This window comes from Corythoichthys intestinalis, chromosome 8 (genome assembly GCF_030265065.1).
Source record: "Corythoichthys intestinalis isolate RoL2023-P3 chromosome 8, ASM3026506v1, whole genome shotgun sequence".
Taxonomy (NCBI): Eukaryota; Metazoa; Chordata; class Actinopteri; order Syngnathiformes; family Syngnathidae; genus Corythoichthys; species Corythoichthys intestinalis.
In genome coordinates this window covers 10,777,774-10,794,005 of record NC_080402.1, presented here as the reverse complement: position 1 = coordinate 10,794,005, position 16,232 = coordinate 10,777,774, and the positions used below count along the sequence as shown (strand labels likewise).

Here is a 16,232-nt window from a genome sequence, read left to right as displayed (position 1 = left end):
ACTCCCAATTTTCTAAAATGGTGACAATCAACACAAAAAAGAAAGTTGACTGCGACAGCCAACGCTTCAGGGATAGGTGGAAATTGGACTATTTCGTCACTAAAATACGCAACAACTGTGTCTGCCTCATTTGCAAAGAGACAGTCGCTGTTTTTAAAGAGTTCAATTTGAGGCAACATTACCAAACTAGAGTCGCTGACATGTACGACAAGATTACAGGGATGATACGTAGCGAGATATTAAAGCAACTTGAAGCTAGTTTATTTTCACAGCAGCAGTATCTCGCAAGAACCCGAGAATCGAAAGAGAACGCCACAAAGCCTAGTTGCGAGATTGTTGATATTATTAATTAAAAATAATAATAAAGCAAATGTGACACACAGAATGGCTTGGTAAAATTTGCTTGAATATATTGTTCTACGTAAAAGACGTCAACCAAGGTCGGCCCCCCACATTTTTACCACACCAAATCTGGCCCCCTTTGCAAAAGGTTTGGACACCCCTGATTTGGATGATCCAGAAGAGGACTGGGAGAATGTGTTATGGTCAGATGAAACCAAAATACAACTTTTTGGTAGAAACACAGGTTCTCTAGTTTGGAGGAAAACGAATACTGAATTGCACCATACCCACTGTGAAGCATGGGTGTGGAAACATCATGCTTTGGGGCTGTTTTTCTGCAAAGGGATCAGGACGACTGATCTGTGTAAAGGAAAGAATGAATGGGGCCATGTATCGAGAGATTTTGAGTGAAAATCTCCTTCCATTAGCAAGAGCATTGAAGATGAGACGTGGCTGGGTCTTTCAGCATGACAATGATCCCAAACATACAGCCAGGGCAACAAAGGAGTGGCTTTGTAAGAAGCATTTCAAGGTCCTGGAGTGCCCTAGCCAATCTCCAGGTCTCAACCCCATAGAAAATCTGCGGAGTTGAAAGTCCGTGTTGCCCAACGTCAACCCCAAATCATCACTGCTCTAGAGGAGATCTGCATGGAGGAATGGGCCAAAATACCAGCAACAGTGTGTGAAAAGCTTGAGTTACAGGGGCTCCGTTATTGCCAACAAAGGGTACATAACAAAGTATGGAGATGAACTTTTGGTATTGACCAAATACTTATTTTCCACCATGATTTGCAAATAAATTCTTTAAAAATCAAACAATGTGATTTATTGTTTTTTTTTCTCCACATTCTGTCTCTCGTGGTTGAGGTTTAACCATGTTGACAATTAAAGGCCTCTGTAATATTTTCAAGTGGGAGAAGTTGCACAATTAGTGGTTGAATAAATACTTATTTGCCCTCACTGTACATGTATAAGTTCTACAATTTAAGGTGAAGATATTTTTTACTGGGTCAAAATGATTTTTGAGATCATGTGACATGCACCTTAGACTTAAAAATAGTTGTGTCAATAAATTCACTTTGTCATATTATACGTAAATTGTGTGAGTTGACAAAAGACTGAAAATTACCTAGATTGTTATTTTTCCTAGTTGTTTTCCAATTCACTGAATAAGAACTGAAATACACAAAACCACACAGTCACACAAAACAAGGTAATCTCATTGGCGTGACAAACCTGATTTATCAGAGTCCTTATTTCTCAAGATAAAATTACTCTTTATTTATCCTCCATAAGGAACATTCAGGGCAGGATACATGTCTTATTTCCATAGAAATGGTAGTTCAAAGTTAAAATTCTTCAAGAATTACTGTACCTGCCACAACCTGCCACTTGTGACTGATTAATAAGGGTCGACATTTCCAAAGAAAATCCATCACAGGTACCTCCTACTAGCAAGCATATAAAAACGAAGGTGTGAGTGCTTAGCTGTAGCTGATAGAAGCACCGTACCGCTTCTTATTAGGATTCCTCCTCAGTCAAGAACAACAATGGTCGATTACGAGGTGACCGTCTACACTGGCAAACGCGTTAACGCCACCACCTTGAACAATGTCCACATTAAACTTGTGGGCGAGTATGGTGAGAGTGACCGCACTTGGCTGAATTCTTTCTACATCTGCGCGGGATCAGTAAGTATGGAAAACATGTTGACTAACTTTTTCTTTGGGTGTGCTCCACAAGTTTCTTAGAAAGATGCGTCTGAACCTTAACATACGGTATAGCTATCAGAGGATTTTTAAATTCATGGTCCTTATGCAGGTGTATGATTTCTCTATCCAGACTGCAATGGAGCTAAAATGAAAATGACAAAATCCCGAAAACATTTCTCCAATTTTTTTGTAGGTGTCTACTTACACTGTTTCCTGCCAAAACTCCCTTGGACAACTGATACTGATAGAGCTAGACAAACGACCACGCCTCCTTTGTCCCGATGATGCTTGGTTCCCTGATAAGGTAGAAATCAAATGTCATGAGGGCGACATCTACACCTTTCCTGTCTATTGCTGGCTCAGTGACAGTGAGACGCACCGCTTTAGGGAGGGCAAAGGTGGGTTGGTTTGTATGTTTAGATGCATGCCTTTGTGTATTGTCTGTTAATAATCCTCATGCGATACGGTTTTCTGCCAGCCTTAAGGATCTTTGATGAAACCTGCCCTCTCGGTAAATATGCGAGAAAGAATGAGCTGACTCAAAGAAGTGAAGACTATAGGTAAGATTTCACTCTTTTTTGCATGGAAATCATTCTGTAAGAAGCTACGCTAACCTTTAAACCTCCCATCAGCTGGAGTGTGTACGCCCCAGGTGTGCCCCACACCATTAAGGCAGATGGTCCTATGAGCTTGCCTGCTGAAGTGCAGTTCTCCTTTACCAAAGAAATTGAGTTTGGTTACACAGCGTTGGCAGGGTAAGAACAAGTACAACAAATGTGCGAGGTTAATGTCTTGAACTGAGTTGACTGTGTACTTCTTTTTTTTGCCAGGTTGGCTGAGCTTGAGCTAAAAGGACTGTCTGACAACCAAGAAAATTGGAAAAATCTTGACCATATCAAGGATGTGTTCTGTGAGAGACATACTCATTTGTCAGGTAGCAAAGCCTCATGGTTCTGTCTTCATCCTTTCAGACCAGCAGAGCTGTCGTACTGTAATTTTAAAGTGCCTGTGACCAGTGTTGTTAATAACGGCGTTACAATATAACGGCGTTACTAACGGCGTTATTTTTTTCAGTAGTGGGTAATCTAATTAATTACTTTTCTCATCTTGGCAACGCCGTTACCGTTACTGAGGACGGAAAGGCATGCGCTACTATGCGTTATTATATTAGTCGAAAAGTCTGAGGGAGACGGACTCACCGAGACGACAGAGCAGAGCAGGAGTGGGGAGGAGGCAAGAAAGTTGTGACGCCGAGCAAACGCGATGCTAGGTAGCTCCAATAATACATGTTGTAGCCGATAGCCTACAAACTACGCCCGTATGTTATGGTAGATATGGTAGACATGGTAGATATCACGTATACTGTATATAGATATAACTAGATGCAAAATGACAGACACAGCACTAGATGCATTAGGAAACAGCCGCCATCTTAAAGCAGTAGACTTTTTAGGACGGCTCTGTTGTAGAGAACCTTCCTAGCGACCCGAAGTAACTTTTTATCTAAAATACTTCTAAATCGGCAAAATCTTGACTTGAATCTATCTTTAACCCCCTCAACCGAACTGGTTAGCGCTGACCAGTTAGGGTTGGGTGGGGAGTTTAGCCACACAGTTGCAAACTGTCATATGCTATTGTTTAGCCACAACTGGATTCATTACCATATTACTTTTCATCCTTCACACAGCTGCTGGAAACAGAAATGTTGTTTAATCCATCTGCAGGCGACCGGGAGATTGATTTTTGATTGATTGATGATTTTACGACACTGCGGTTGTGCGCTGGTTCTCATGGAAAACGCAGCGCTGGTCCTCTTGGGAAACGCAGTCTTCCTGAAGACAAAACACTACCGCTTTTGTCCACCGGCGCCACTAAAATCTCCTAAAACTGAAACCTACCAAGTGTGGCTTTAAGTAACTGTTTCAATCAAATAATTAGTTTGATTAATCAAGTTTTTATTAGATTTAATGTGTTGCAGAATAATTTAAGAAGACTTGACACAAAGAAAAAATGTTTATACTTTATTTTTATTTATTTTGACCGACACAAATTGCCGCCAAGATTGCTATTTCAAAAGAGCATCAAATGCGAATACCACATAAAATACACAAACCTCCGTGAGGTTGCCCCCCATCAGACGTACATTTATATAAAAATGATGTCAATCGTTTGTGCTGTAAAAAGTTTTGTTTGTCCTGCTATCGTTTTTGAGATATTTACCATTTCTTTTATACAATCTGAAGTCAATTTGATTAAAAATGGCTAAAAATGAATTCGATTGTTCATGCTTCGTGTGTGCTGTAAAAATGTTTGTTTGTGCGGCTCTCGTTTTTTAATATTATCTATTAATCATTACAGCACTAAAACACAGTATTACTATTACTAACAAATGTGTGTTTGACCGACAACACATGCAGTAAACCTCTCTTTTGCAGTTTATGCCAGGAAGCACTGGGAAGAGAATTGGTTTTTCGCATACCAGTTTCTAAACGGCATCCATCCCACTTTGATTCGACGAATCTTTGAGCTGCCCAAGAATTTTCCGGTGACAGATGACATGGTCTTCATCCCCAATGGCTCAAACTTGACTGAAGAGTTGAAGGTAACAGTTTGTTTCACATTCTCGTCACGTTCGCACATCTAGTTCGTACAGTATAGCACCACCAGAACATGCAATATCTACAATATATCTGCGTTTGTTTGCCCTCATACAGAAAGGCAACATATACCTGTGTGACTACAAAAACCTTAATGGAATGCCAGCCAACACCATACAAGGGATTCAGCAGTACTTTATGGCTCCTCTTGTCTTGCTTCATCAAACAGACTGCAGACTAAAGCCTATTGCCATTCAGGTAATATATTAGTTTAATCTTTTGTAAGTCCGATGTGTATGCCTGAGGTTGTGAGCGAGGTGAAGAGATTCTCCATCATCATAGGCGGATCTACTATTCAGGCGAAGTAGGGGGCCCCTAACCAGCTGCCCTTGCCCCAACCAGCAAGGGCTTGGGCCACTGGAGCCAGCAGCACCTCCACCTATTCGTCATGTATAATTATGTCAGCATACCAAACAAATAACAAAACAAAAAAGAAAGCCATTTGAATGCTGCATTTATATTTCCCCCACACACACGCACTACAATGAACTGTTCCACGACGATGGACTGAGTATCAGTCGCTTAGCTTCATTTAGCGCTGTTTAGCTTCGCTTAGCTCTGTTTAGCATCGCTTAGCTGTTTGTCAGCTTCACTTAGCTCGCCTGCGTTTTTCACGCCACTAAGCTGGCTATTTTTACAGCTTACTTGCTACTTTGCACGTCGGCTATCGTTTATTTTGAACCTATGAGCGAACGAGCGCTCCTTGAGAGCCAAAGTGCAGTGAGGGAGAAGTTGACAACAGGCTGCTAATGCCTCTTTTAACTTTCTTTTTCTTCACACCGAACATAAAATACACGACAGCACACCCTGTGGCGAAACAATGCAGTACATTTCCAATCAGTCAATAACACTCAACAGCTGGTTAACAGCATTTGCTAATGAACAAAAAAAAAAATCTATTAGTGACACCACAAGCAATGACGAAGAATGTTTTTTTAACGGAGTGTGAAGCTTTCGGTTTGCGGTTTAGCGAATGTACCTCATTCATGAACATTTCAAAATAAAAGCACGTCATGTTCGTCATATAAATTATGGTTTCTGGAGTTAATCCCACATACTTCAGAATTAATATTATAATATGAGGAATAAATACTACAGAATACAGATTCTACACTAAGCACAGCTTTCAAATGACACTCTTTATGGCAAATATGATTGGCAATGAATAATTATTATAATTATTATACTACTATTATACTGTATACAGTAGTATACTATAATAATAATCCTATATATATATTTTTTTTAAGGATTGTTTTGAATAATGCTGGAAAGGCATAGTCAGTGTTCTAAATCTGTTTACTTTCCATTCTTTTGCACTAGTAAATGCTACCACCATTTAACCTCATTGTTTATTTGTGATTAATTATTGTTATATACATTATTATTTGTACTTTAATAAAGAATTTAAGTGTTCCAAAATAGTTTTGTGAATTAATAAGCGTCAACAAAAATGTCATTGCTAAATTAGTATAAAAAAAAAAAAAAAGAAAATTATTTGATTAGTCGACTCATCGTAAAATTAGTCGGCTGACTAATCAGGAGAAAATTTGTCGTTTAGGACAGCGCTAGTGTACCGGAACATATTTCCTCCACACCCTTCTCACCTTTTTAACCCCTGACCCATGAAGTGGGCCCCTGGATATGTTCGCCTTAGGCCCCAAAATTGCCAAGACCGCCACTGCCCATCATCAGATGTAAACATTAGGTGAGGCAAGTTACAGCCTTTGTTTACAATTACAGAGCTAAGCGCTAATAAAGAGCGCTAAGCGCTAATAAATAAGATTAACGTTACTGTCACTAGCTCACATAACATTAGCCCTGCGGAGGGCTAGGTTTCTATTAATTATGACCACTTTCGATGCGTGGCTAACGTGTCTTACATAAGGCTTTAACATAACATAGCGTTGTGGAGTGATGAGGGTGTAAAATAAAAATTCAATAATGCTAACTATCAATTTTATCTCATTCGTCATTGCTGGATAAAACACCAAGTAGCACTGGTCCCCAATGTGCTCCAATACATGCTGTATCATACATTTATTTTGAACACTGCAAAAACTCAAAATCCTATCAGGACTTACAGTTTAGACTAACTTAAAACTTAACTAGAACTTAAAAATGGCTTGACACAAATAGAAATTCAATTGAAACACGTGAGAAGAAATCCTAACTTTTAAGTGATGTATGTTATCAAGCGTAACAACATTTTTATGTATAAATTTATTTATAATAAAAGATCTAAAGGTTTTTTGAGTGAAAGCAATGAATTCATCTTTTTAAAAAAAAAATTTTTAGTTACATCTGAGATGCAATTGTTGGCTGTTTTCAACAATATACATCGAAAATAAAGACATTGATTGACTGAAAATGGTTCAAGATTAGATGAAATGTCTTGTTTTCTCATGTATATTTATAATTGCTCTTCACCTAAAAATATATTTGTTTTATCCGATTACTCGATTAATCGATAGAATTTTCAGTCGATTACTCGATTACTAAAATATTCGATAGCTGCAGCCCTACACAGAACCAAGCTAGGGAGGTCCAGATTGAGGTAGCGGACTCCTGGGTGTCGAGGGTTTCCAGTTTCCAGTTTGGTTGCCTAGGATTTCGCCTGCAAATCAACACAGATTTTAATGTAAAGAGGCTGGACAACCCAGTATGTCTGATGCAAAATGGAGCTGTATCTCAGGTTCTATCTTAGAGAAAGATGAAGCATGTGACCAACATTAAAGATCAATGTAGCATCTGCAGTTTAAAAAAAAAACATGTCAACTGTCCATTTTTATCTGGTTACATCTCATCCGACTTCTACAGCTGAAGCAAATTCCAGGTGAAGACAACCCCATATTTGCCCCGACGGACTCTAAACACGACTGGCAGTTGGCGAAGACTTTTGTGAGAAGCGCAGATTTCCAGGAACACCAGATCAACGCACATTTGCTGCGCACTCATTTGCTGTGTGAAGTTTTTGCGGTTTCACTGCTACGCAATTTGCCCAGGGTGCACCCCCTATACAAGGTGATACGAGCTTACCCAACGTGGTTTTAACCAAGTGTTTTTATTCATCAAGATTTCTTTAGTCTCACAATTTTCTTTTCCCGGTCTTTCTTTTAATCCCTTTAGCTCCTCATACCCCACACTCGCTACACTCTACAGATCAATGTATTGGCACGCAAAGCGCTGATAGGACCCACTGGAGTCTTCACCATGGTAAAAGCCATCCTTTGAGTTCAAGAGAAAGTTAAACATCCTCCCTTTACGTGATGTATTGGACTGTTCCTCAGTTTGCAGCTTCTGGTGGAGACTCTTTGAACAAGATATTGGCAAGATCGCTGTCCTCGATCACCTACAGGTCCCTTTGCATCCGTGAAGACATTGTCGATCGCGGCATGCAAGATGTGCCAAACTACTATTACAGAGACGATGGATTCCTACTTTGGGACATCATGTTCAAGTAAGACATTGTGCATGAAAAACCAATGCAATGCCACGCTCTACCAATCTTTGTAGTAGATGAATGTGCAGACCTCAAAGTTTCTTTTCACTATTTTACTCACGATGGCCCGAACAGGTCTGTCAAACTCTTAGTAAGAATCCGAATCTCCAGATTTGAGAATCTATCGATACAGAATCCTGATTCGATGCATCCCTAATGTATTAAGGAGGACGATAAAGCACATCAAAATGTCTTTTTTCCCAGATTGGAAAAAGCTTTAATAAATTAATAGCCATAGAAAAGGGAAGTGAGAGTTTACATTGAGCAGGTATGGCCGAATGAAGCTTCTTGAAGCAATGAAGCCTTGCCACCAATTGATTCAAAGCTTCTCGGTGGTTCATTTCCTCTATGGCGCTATCAAGTGGTCACGAAGCCCAATAGGAAAAAGTGTTGTTAATTCTACGGCTATTTGTTTAAGAAAATTATATTAATGTGTTTGTGTTACTGTATGAACAAAGGATAACAAGTACTATTAAGATAATTTGCTATTCATTTATATTCAGAAACAACTTCTACAGTGTTTTGGCACAATATAATATATTGTTTTTTGGGGGGGACTCCTAGCTACATGTCGCCATGGCCACCTAGTCGCTTTTCACTTTTTCCCCAAAGTATAATTAAAAAAAAACAAAAAAAACTTGCGTATATATCATAGGCGGAGTTTGACTTTTGGGGCAGGGGGGGCACAACATGTTGATGACCCCAAAACGCAGTGTTAGCGATAATATTAACCAACAAGAATATTGATAATAATAAGTTGAAAATGAGTGGGTTTTTTTTTGTTTCCCATCATTCTTGAGGGGAATTCTAAATCAGGCTGCTTAGGACAGCTATAGTTTTCGCCAAGATCGCCTGTGTCGTGCCAATGTAGTTACCCCAGTCAAAAATTGTATCCCCTGGGCAGAGCCATATGGAGGTAGATTTGTGTCTTCATTATTCGATCAAAAAATGTGTTTTAATGCAAAATTAATTTGAAACTCAAAAAAATGCATTTGAGAGCTATTTTTCTTTGATTTTTTAAAAAATTTTGTAGAGAAGTCAATTTTTTTTTTTTTTTTTTTTCTTGATTGATGCAACTTTTTTGATTGAAGTAATGTTGTTTTGCCTTTGGGCCACATTTTGGCTAGGACATTTGTGTCTTTATTATTCAATCAAAAAATAAGTTGCTTTGAACAAAATATATATTTTCAAACGAAAAATCACTTCAATCAAACAAAAAGAAAAATTTCAACCATAGAAAATAAGTTTTTGAACGCAAAAAAATATTTGAGACTCACACATTTGCATTTGAATAATTAATTTTTAATTAAAAAAGTTTTCTTTGATTTTAGCAATCCTTTTTGTGTTTGGGTCATATTATGGGTAGGACATTTGTGTCTAAATAATTCAATCCCTAAAAAAGTTGCTTCAATCAATCAATCAAAAAAAAAAAAAAAATTTTTTTCAGACAAAGAAAATATTGCCCTCTTCTATTTTTTTTTTTTTTTTTTTTTTTTAAATAATATGCAAAGCAAATGACCGTCTAAGGTGCTAGTCACATGATCCGTTCGAAAAATAATTTTGATCCATTATAAAAAATATTTTTTTTTGTTCATTTCATTCATTTTTGTTGTTTGCTTTAATGCTTTACAACTTTTATACATATATACGTATATATATTAGGGCTGTCAAATGATTAAAATTTTAATCGAGTTAATTACAGCTTAAAAATTAATTAATCGTAATTCAAACCATCTATAAAATATGTCATATTTTTCCGTATATTATTGTTGGAATGGAAAGATAAGACACAAGATGGATATATACTGGACTGTCTCAGGAAATTAGAATACACAATATTCTAATTTTTTGAGACAGTCCTGTGTATATATACAGGACTGTCTCAAAAAATTAGAATATTGTGTATTCTAATTTCCTGAGACAGTCCAGTATATATCAATAAGAGTATATATACACAGGACTGTCTCAAAAAATTAGAATATTGTGTATTCTAATTTCCTGAGACAGTCCAGTATATATCAATAAGAAAGTCAATTACATTCAGTGACACTTTTCGGCCACCGGGGGGGGGGGAGTGGCTGGCCCTCCCCTAAACTCCGCTTATATACGGAGGTATATATATTTTGATAAAGGTTTTTTAAGCACTTGAAATGTAATAATTATGATAAGTTTTAAACATGTTACTGTCGCACCGAATTATTTTTAAACAATATTAAAGTAGAAAAATGCTAGGCTTTATTAAATGCTTCATTGGGTGAGTCCACTCAAATCCACTAAAGCTGCTCACTTACACACAATGAGTTGCCACAGCAACTGTTTAACAAGTTAAACGATGATTGACGCATGGGGCGCTTTGAAGTTCGCGTCTCTGGCAAGATCAAGGCCAAACGTGTCATTCATCGGTAACTTTAACAAGCAACTCCATTGCACTGCCTGACCAACAAAGAGCAGGAGGGAGGGAGGCAGAGTGAGTCTACTCTACGCAATCGGCTCGGGACAGCTATCTTTATTTATTTATTATTTAAATTGAAAAAAAAATCTGCGATGGACTGATGGCGCGAAGTAGCGAGGGATCACTCTACTTCAAATTAAAAATAAATACATTTTATATTAGATCTTTTACACCTGATTTCGAGCCTCTGAATATGAACTGATCATTTTCAATCATGTGATCAGATCGGGGAAATCCTTAACCCCCAGAATATTATTGGTACTGCTCATTTGTTCATGATTCTATATTAACCAATCAAAAGATTAACCCATTAGAAAAGAAAACTTGTAAACAAATATACAACTTGTCTCTCAAAAGATTTGTGCAGGACGTGATACAGTACTACTACACAAGTGATGACCAGGTCCAGCAAGACACAGAACTTCAGACATGGATTGGGGACATTTATGAGCAGGGCTTCCTTTCCCAGTCACAAACAGGTGATCTTTACAGAAATTTGTTACTATGAGAGTGCATTTTACCTCAATATCTCAAGCATCTCAAGTGATTTTTTTTTTTTTGTTTACTTCACAGGAATCCCTAAGAGTTTTGCCACTGTGCCTGAACTGATCAAGTTTGTCACTATGGTGATGTTTACTAGCTCATGCCAACATGCAGCTGTGAACAACGGACAGGTAAATCCTGGTAATAAACATCAACCGTTGTATTACTTCTGGTCTTATTATAAACCCTCGTTGCAGTTCGACTACGGTGGCTGGATGCCCAACACCCCTGCTACACTGCAGTATGAACCACTGACTAAAAAGGAGATGACAACCGAGGCCAGAATGCTAAAGACGTTGCCTGTTATCAACGTAACAGCTCAGGGAATGGCAGCGATCTGGCTGCTCAGCAAACAGTCCTCAGACTTTGTAAGCACACCAAATGCAATACAACAAAAAATATCACAACTATCCACGTCCAGGTCATGGGAGTTAACAGTCTAAGTAGCGTAGCTCAGACTCCCCTGTCTCAAGCCAATTCCCTGAGTTACAAGTAGTGTTGCACCGATATCGTTTTTGGCCTCTGATACCCAGTGGCGGACTTGGCAATTTTGGGGCCTAAGGCGAACATATCCAGGGGCCGTCTTCATGGGTCAGGGGTTAACAAGGTGAGAAGGGTGTGGAGGAAATATGTTCTGGTACACTAGGGCTGTCCTAAACGACAAATTTTCTCCTGATTAGTCAGCTGACTAGCTTTACGATTAATTAACTAATCTAATAATTTTCCTTTTTTTTACTAATTTAGCAATGAAATTTTTGTTGACGCTTATTAATTCACAAAACTATTTTGGAACACTTAAAGTCTTTATTAAATTAAAAATAATCATGTAAATAACAATAATTAATCACAAATAAACAATGAGGTTAAATGCTGATAGCATTTACTAGTGCAAAAGAATGGAACGTAAACAGATTCAGAACACTGACTTTGCCTTTCCAACATTATTCAAAACAATTCTTAAAAAAAAATTCTAGCAATATTATTAGGGTTGTTCCGATCATGTTTTTTTGCTCCCCATTCGATCCCGATCGTTTTAGTTTGAGTATCTGTCGATCCCGATATTTCCCGATCCGATTGCTTTTTTTTTTGCTCCTGATTCCATTCCAATCATTCCCGATAATTTCCCCCGATCATATACATTTTCGCAACGCATTAAGAAAAAAATGAATAAAACTCGGACGAATATATACATTCAACATACAGTACATAAGTACTGTATTCTGTTTATTATGACAAGAAATCCTCAAGATGGCATTTACATTATTAACATTCTTTCTATGAGAGGGATCCACGGATAGAAAGACTTGTGACTTTGTTTATTGTGACTAAATATTGCCATCTAGTGTATTTGTTGAGCTTTCAGTAAATGATACTGAAGGCCATGCCCAATGCATGATGGGAAGTGGAACCATGACAACTGAAACCACGACTGTGCGTAGTGCTACCAATTCATATATCTTCTCTGCGATGGGTTATTATTCAAGGTTTTAAGAAAAAGATCAATTGCTACCTTGCTTCCCCACATTGGTTCCTATGATGCTTCAAACTGTAGGGAGAGGGATTGTAAGGTTTTAAGCTGCTGCTTACCTTTGCGAAACAGAAAAAAGACAATACAAAGTGAATCCAGTAGATCTTTTTTATTGCATACCTGTTATGGGTGACAGTATCTGAATAAACCATTGGCTCTGGAAGGCCAAAATAGGGCTAAATTCGTGACATTAAAACATGTATAACACTAGCCACACAATAAGAAAGTAAAAATACATTCATAATAATAAACTCTGAATGAACTGAATAGACTTTTTTTTTTAAACCTCTCAAAGGTCAAACAGTGCAACTTTCATGAAATTATAAATAATACAATTTGACCATAGCATCCTGTCTCTCAATTAGCCTCCCTCTTTGTGCACCAGCAGCAACATAACTCAACGCCATCTATAGCAAGACACAAATGCAAACAGCGCGCGCGCACACACACACACACACAGCTTAGCCACTTACGGTAAATGGTAAATAGAGAGTACTTATACAGTGGGGCAAATAAGTATTTAGTCAACCACTAATTGTGCAAATTCTCCCACTTGAAAATATTAGAGAGGCCTGTGATTGTCAACATGGGTAAACCTCAACAATGAGAGACAGAAAAAAACAGAAAATCACATTGTTTGATTTTTAAAGAATTTATTTGCAAATTATGGTGGAAAATAAGTATTTGGTCAATACCAAAAGTTCGTCTCAATACTTTGTTATGTACCCTTTGTTGGCAATAACGGAGGCCAAATGTTTTGCGTAACTCTTCACAAGCTTTTCACACACTGTTGCTGGTATTTTGGCCCATTCCTCCATGCAGATCTCCACTAGAGCAGTGATGTTGTGGGGCTGCCGTTGGGCAACACGGACTTTCAACTCCCTCCACAGATTTTCTATGGGGTTGAGATCTGGAAACTGGCTAGGCCACTCCAGGACCTTGAAATGCTTCTTACGAAGCCACTCCTTTGTTGCCCTGGGTGTGTGTTTGGGATCATTGTCATGCTGAAAGACCCAGCACCGTCTCATCTTCAATGCCCTTGCTGATGGAAGGACATTTTTTAACTCAAAATCTCTCAATACATGGCCCCATTCATTCTTTCCTTTACACAGATCAGTCTTCCTGGTCCCTTTGCAGAAAAACAGCCCCATAGCATGATGTTTCCACCCTCATGCTTCATAGTGGTTATGCAATGGTTATGGTTCGGATGCAATTCAGTATTCTTTCTCCTCCAAACACGAGAACCTGTGTTTCTACCAAAAAGTTCTATTTTGGTTTCATCTGACCATAACACATTCTCCCAGTCCTCTTCTGGATCATCCAAATGCTCTCTAGTGAACCGCAGACAGGCCTGTACGTTTACTTTCTTCAGCACGGGGACACATCTGGCATTGTAGGATTTAAGTCCCTGGCGGCACATTGTGTTACTGATAGTAGCCTTTGTTACTGTGATCCCAGCTCTCTGTAGGTCATTCACTAGGTCCCCCCGTGTGGTTGTGGGATTTTTGCTCACCGTTCTTGTTATCATTTTGACGCCACGGGGTGAAATCTTGCATGGAGCCCCAGATCGAGGGAGAGTATCAGTGGTCTTGTATGTCTTCCATTTTCTAATAATTGCTCCCACAGTTGATTTCTTTACACCAAGCATTTTACCAATTGCAGATTCAGTCTTCCCAGCCCGGTGAAGGTCTACAACTTTGTGTCTGGTGTCCTTCGACAGCTTTTTGGTCTTGGCCATAGTGGAGTTTGGAGTGTGACTGACTGAGGTCATGGACAGGTGTCTTTTATACCGATAATGAGTTAAAACAGGTGCCATTAATACAGGTAACGGGTGGAGCCTCGTTAGACCTCGTTAGAAGAAGTTAGACCTCTTTGACAGCCAGAAATCTTGCTTGTTTGTAGGTGACCAAATACTTATTTTCCACTCGAATTTGGAAAGAAATTCTTTAAAAATCAAACAATGTGATTTTCTGTATTTTTTTTCCCTATTCTGTCTCTCATGGTTGAGGTTTACCCATGTTGACAATTACAGGCCTTTCTAATCTTTTCAAGTAGGAGAACTTGCACAATTGGTGGTTGACTAAATACCTATTTGCCACACTGTATAGCACATTTATCTACATTGTTACAATGCCCAAAGCGCTTTACATTAGCACAGATTTACCCTTCCTCCGTAAATAACCGGAGACTAATTTTTCTGTCTATGGAATATCTTTTATTCTGTAATTGGCCGTTATTTCCGGTTTGATCACATGACACAGAGTGGAGTGAGGAGAAAAAAGGCTGCGTTCAGTGTTATCGGACCGGTAAATGGTATCAGCGCCCACTTTGTTGTTACTCGCCAATACAGATACAACAGTTTCGGGCCGGATCGGCCCCCCCTGCCGATACTGGTATCGAAATCGGTGCATCTTTAGTTACAAGTAAACTAGATCAACATGTTCTTGTTAGGTTTTGTGTTGGTTCCCTCCCAGTGTGTCCCTGTGATTGCCCGTTGATTTCACCTGTTGTACCTGCTCCTTGTGTAGCCTCCAACCTGCATCCTCCTGTGTCCCCCACCTGTACCTCGTTTTTTCGTTACCCCTTGTCTGCGTGTGTGTATATAAGCTCCAGTTTCTTTTCACTCCTTGTTGCGTCATTGTCAAAGTCGATGTCAAGTCCTGTCCAAGCCCTCGTGTACCAGTTCGCTCCGATTAAGTAAGTTTTGTTTGAACATTGCCTTTTTGATCCATATCCCCCTGTGGTTGTACTTTGTGTTTTTGTTAGTTATTATTAAAGCGTTTTTTGAGTTCCCCGCCACCTGCTTTGCTGCGTTTTTGTTTCCCTGCATTTGGGTCCACACCACCTGCCTGCCCGCATTCCGTGACAGTTCTAGCTTAGCCGTGGCATTAGGTTTCAAAACCTTGTCCGAAAATATTTACTTTATATTTTGGAATTAATTATATTTGTTTTATAACTGATGTAGTATAAATATTCTTTCTGTCAACAGGTTCCCCTTGGACACTACCCAGAGGAACATTTCACTGAAGCGACTCCTCGACAGATGCAAAGGGATTTTAAAGCCCAGCTTGACGCGCTGTCGATCATGATCAACAACAGAAACGAACATCTGAAAATCCCTTACACATACCTTGATCCAAAGAACATAGAGAACAGTGTGGCAATCTAAACTTCGGAAAGTTACAATAAAATAGTGCCATGAATCACAATTTTGTGTGTTCTGAGTAGAAACGAACATCTGAAAATCCCTTACACATACCTTGATCCAAAGAACATAGAGAACAGTGTGGCAATCTAAACTTCAGAAAGTTGCAATAAAATGGTGCCATGAATCACAAATTTTTGTGTTCTGAGTGTATTCATTATTGTTGCACGACAGCCCTAAAATGATGTCAACGGTATCGGCGAGTACTAAGAAATAACGTGCCAATATTGACTTTACAAGAGCTAATTTTCAACTGCAGGTCTCCCTAGCCAAGATGGCCGCCGTAGAAAA

The 16,232-nt window shown here is 38.8% G+C and overlaps 1 protein-coding gene across 1 annotated transcript; it reads left to right on the top strand.

The window, feature by feature from the left end:
* The first annotated feature begins 1,892 nt into the window (after positions 1-1,892).
* LOC130920295 (arachidonate 12-lipoxygenase, 12R-type-like) lies at positions 1,893-15,905 on the top strand. Its single transcript, XM_057843395.1, has 14 exons — positions 1,893-2,033; positions 2,248-2,452; positions 2,533-2,614; positions 2,687-2,809; positions 2,885-2,988; positions 4,490-4,656; positions 4,769-4,909; positions 7,532-7,735; positions 7,841-7,927; positions 8,002-8,171; positions 11,023-11,144; positions 11,239-11,339; positions 11,406-11,576; positions 15,726-15,905. Exons 1-14 carry the CDS (start codon positions 1,893-1,895, stop codon positions 15,903-15,905), a joined length of 1,998 nt encoding a protein of 665 aa, XP_057699378.1.
* The last annotated feature ends 327 nt before the right edge of the window (positions 15,906-16,232 follow it).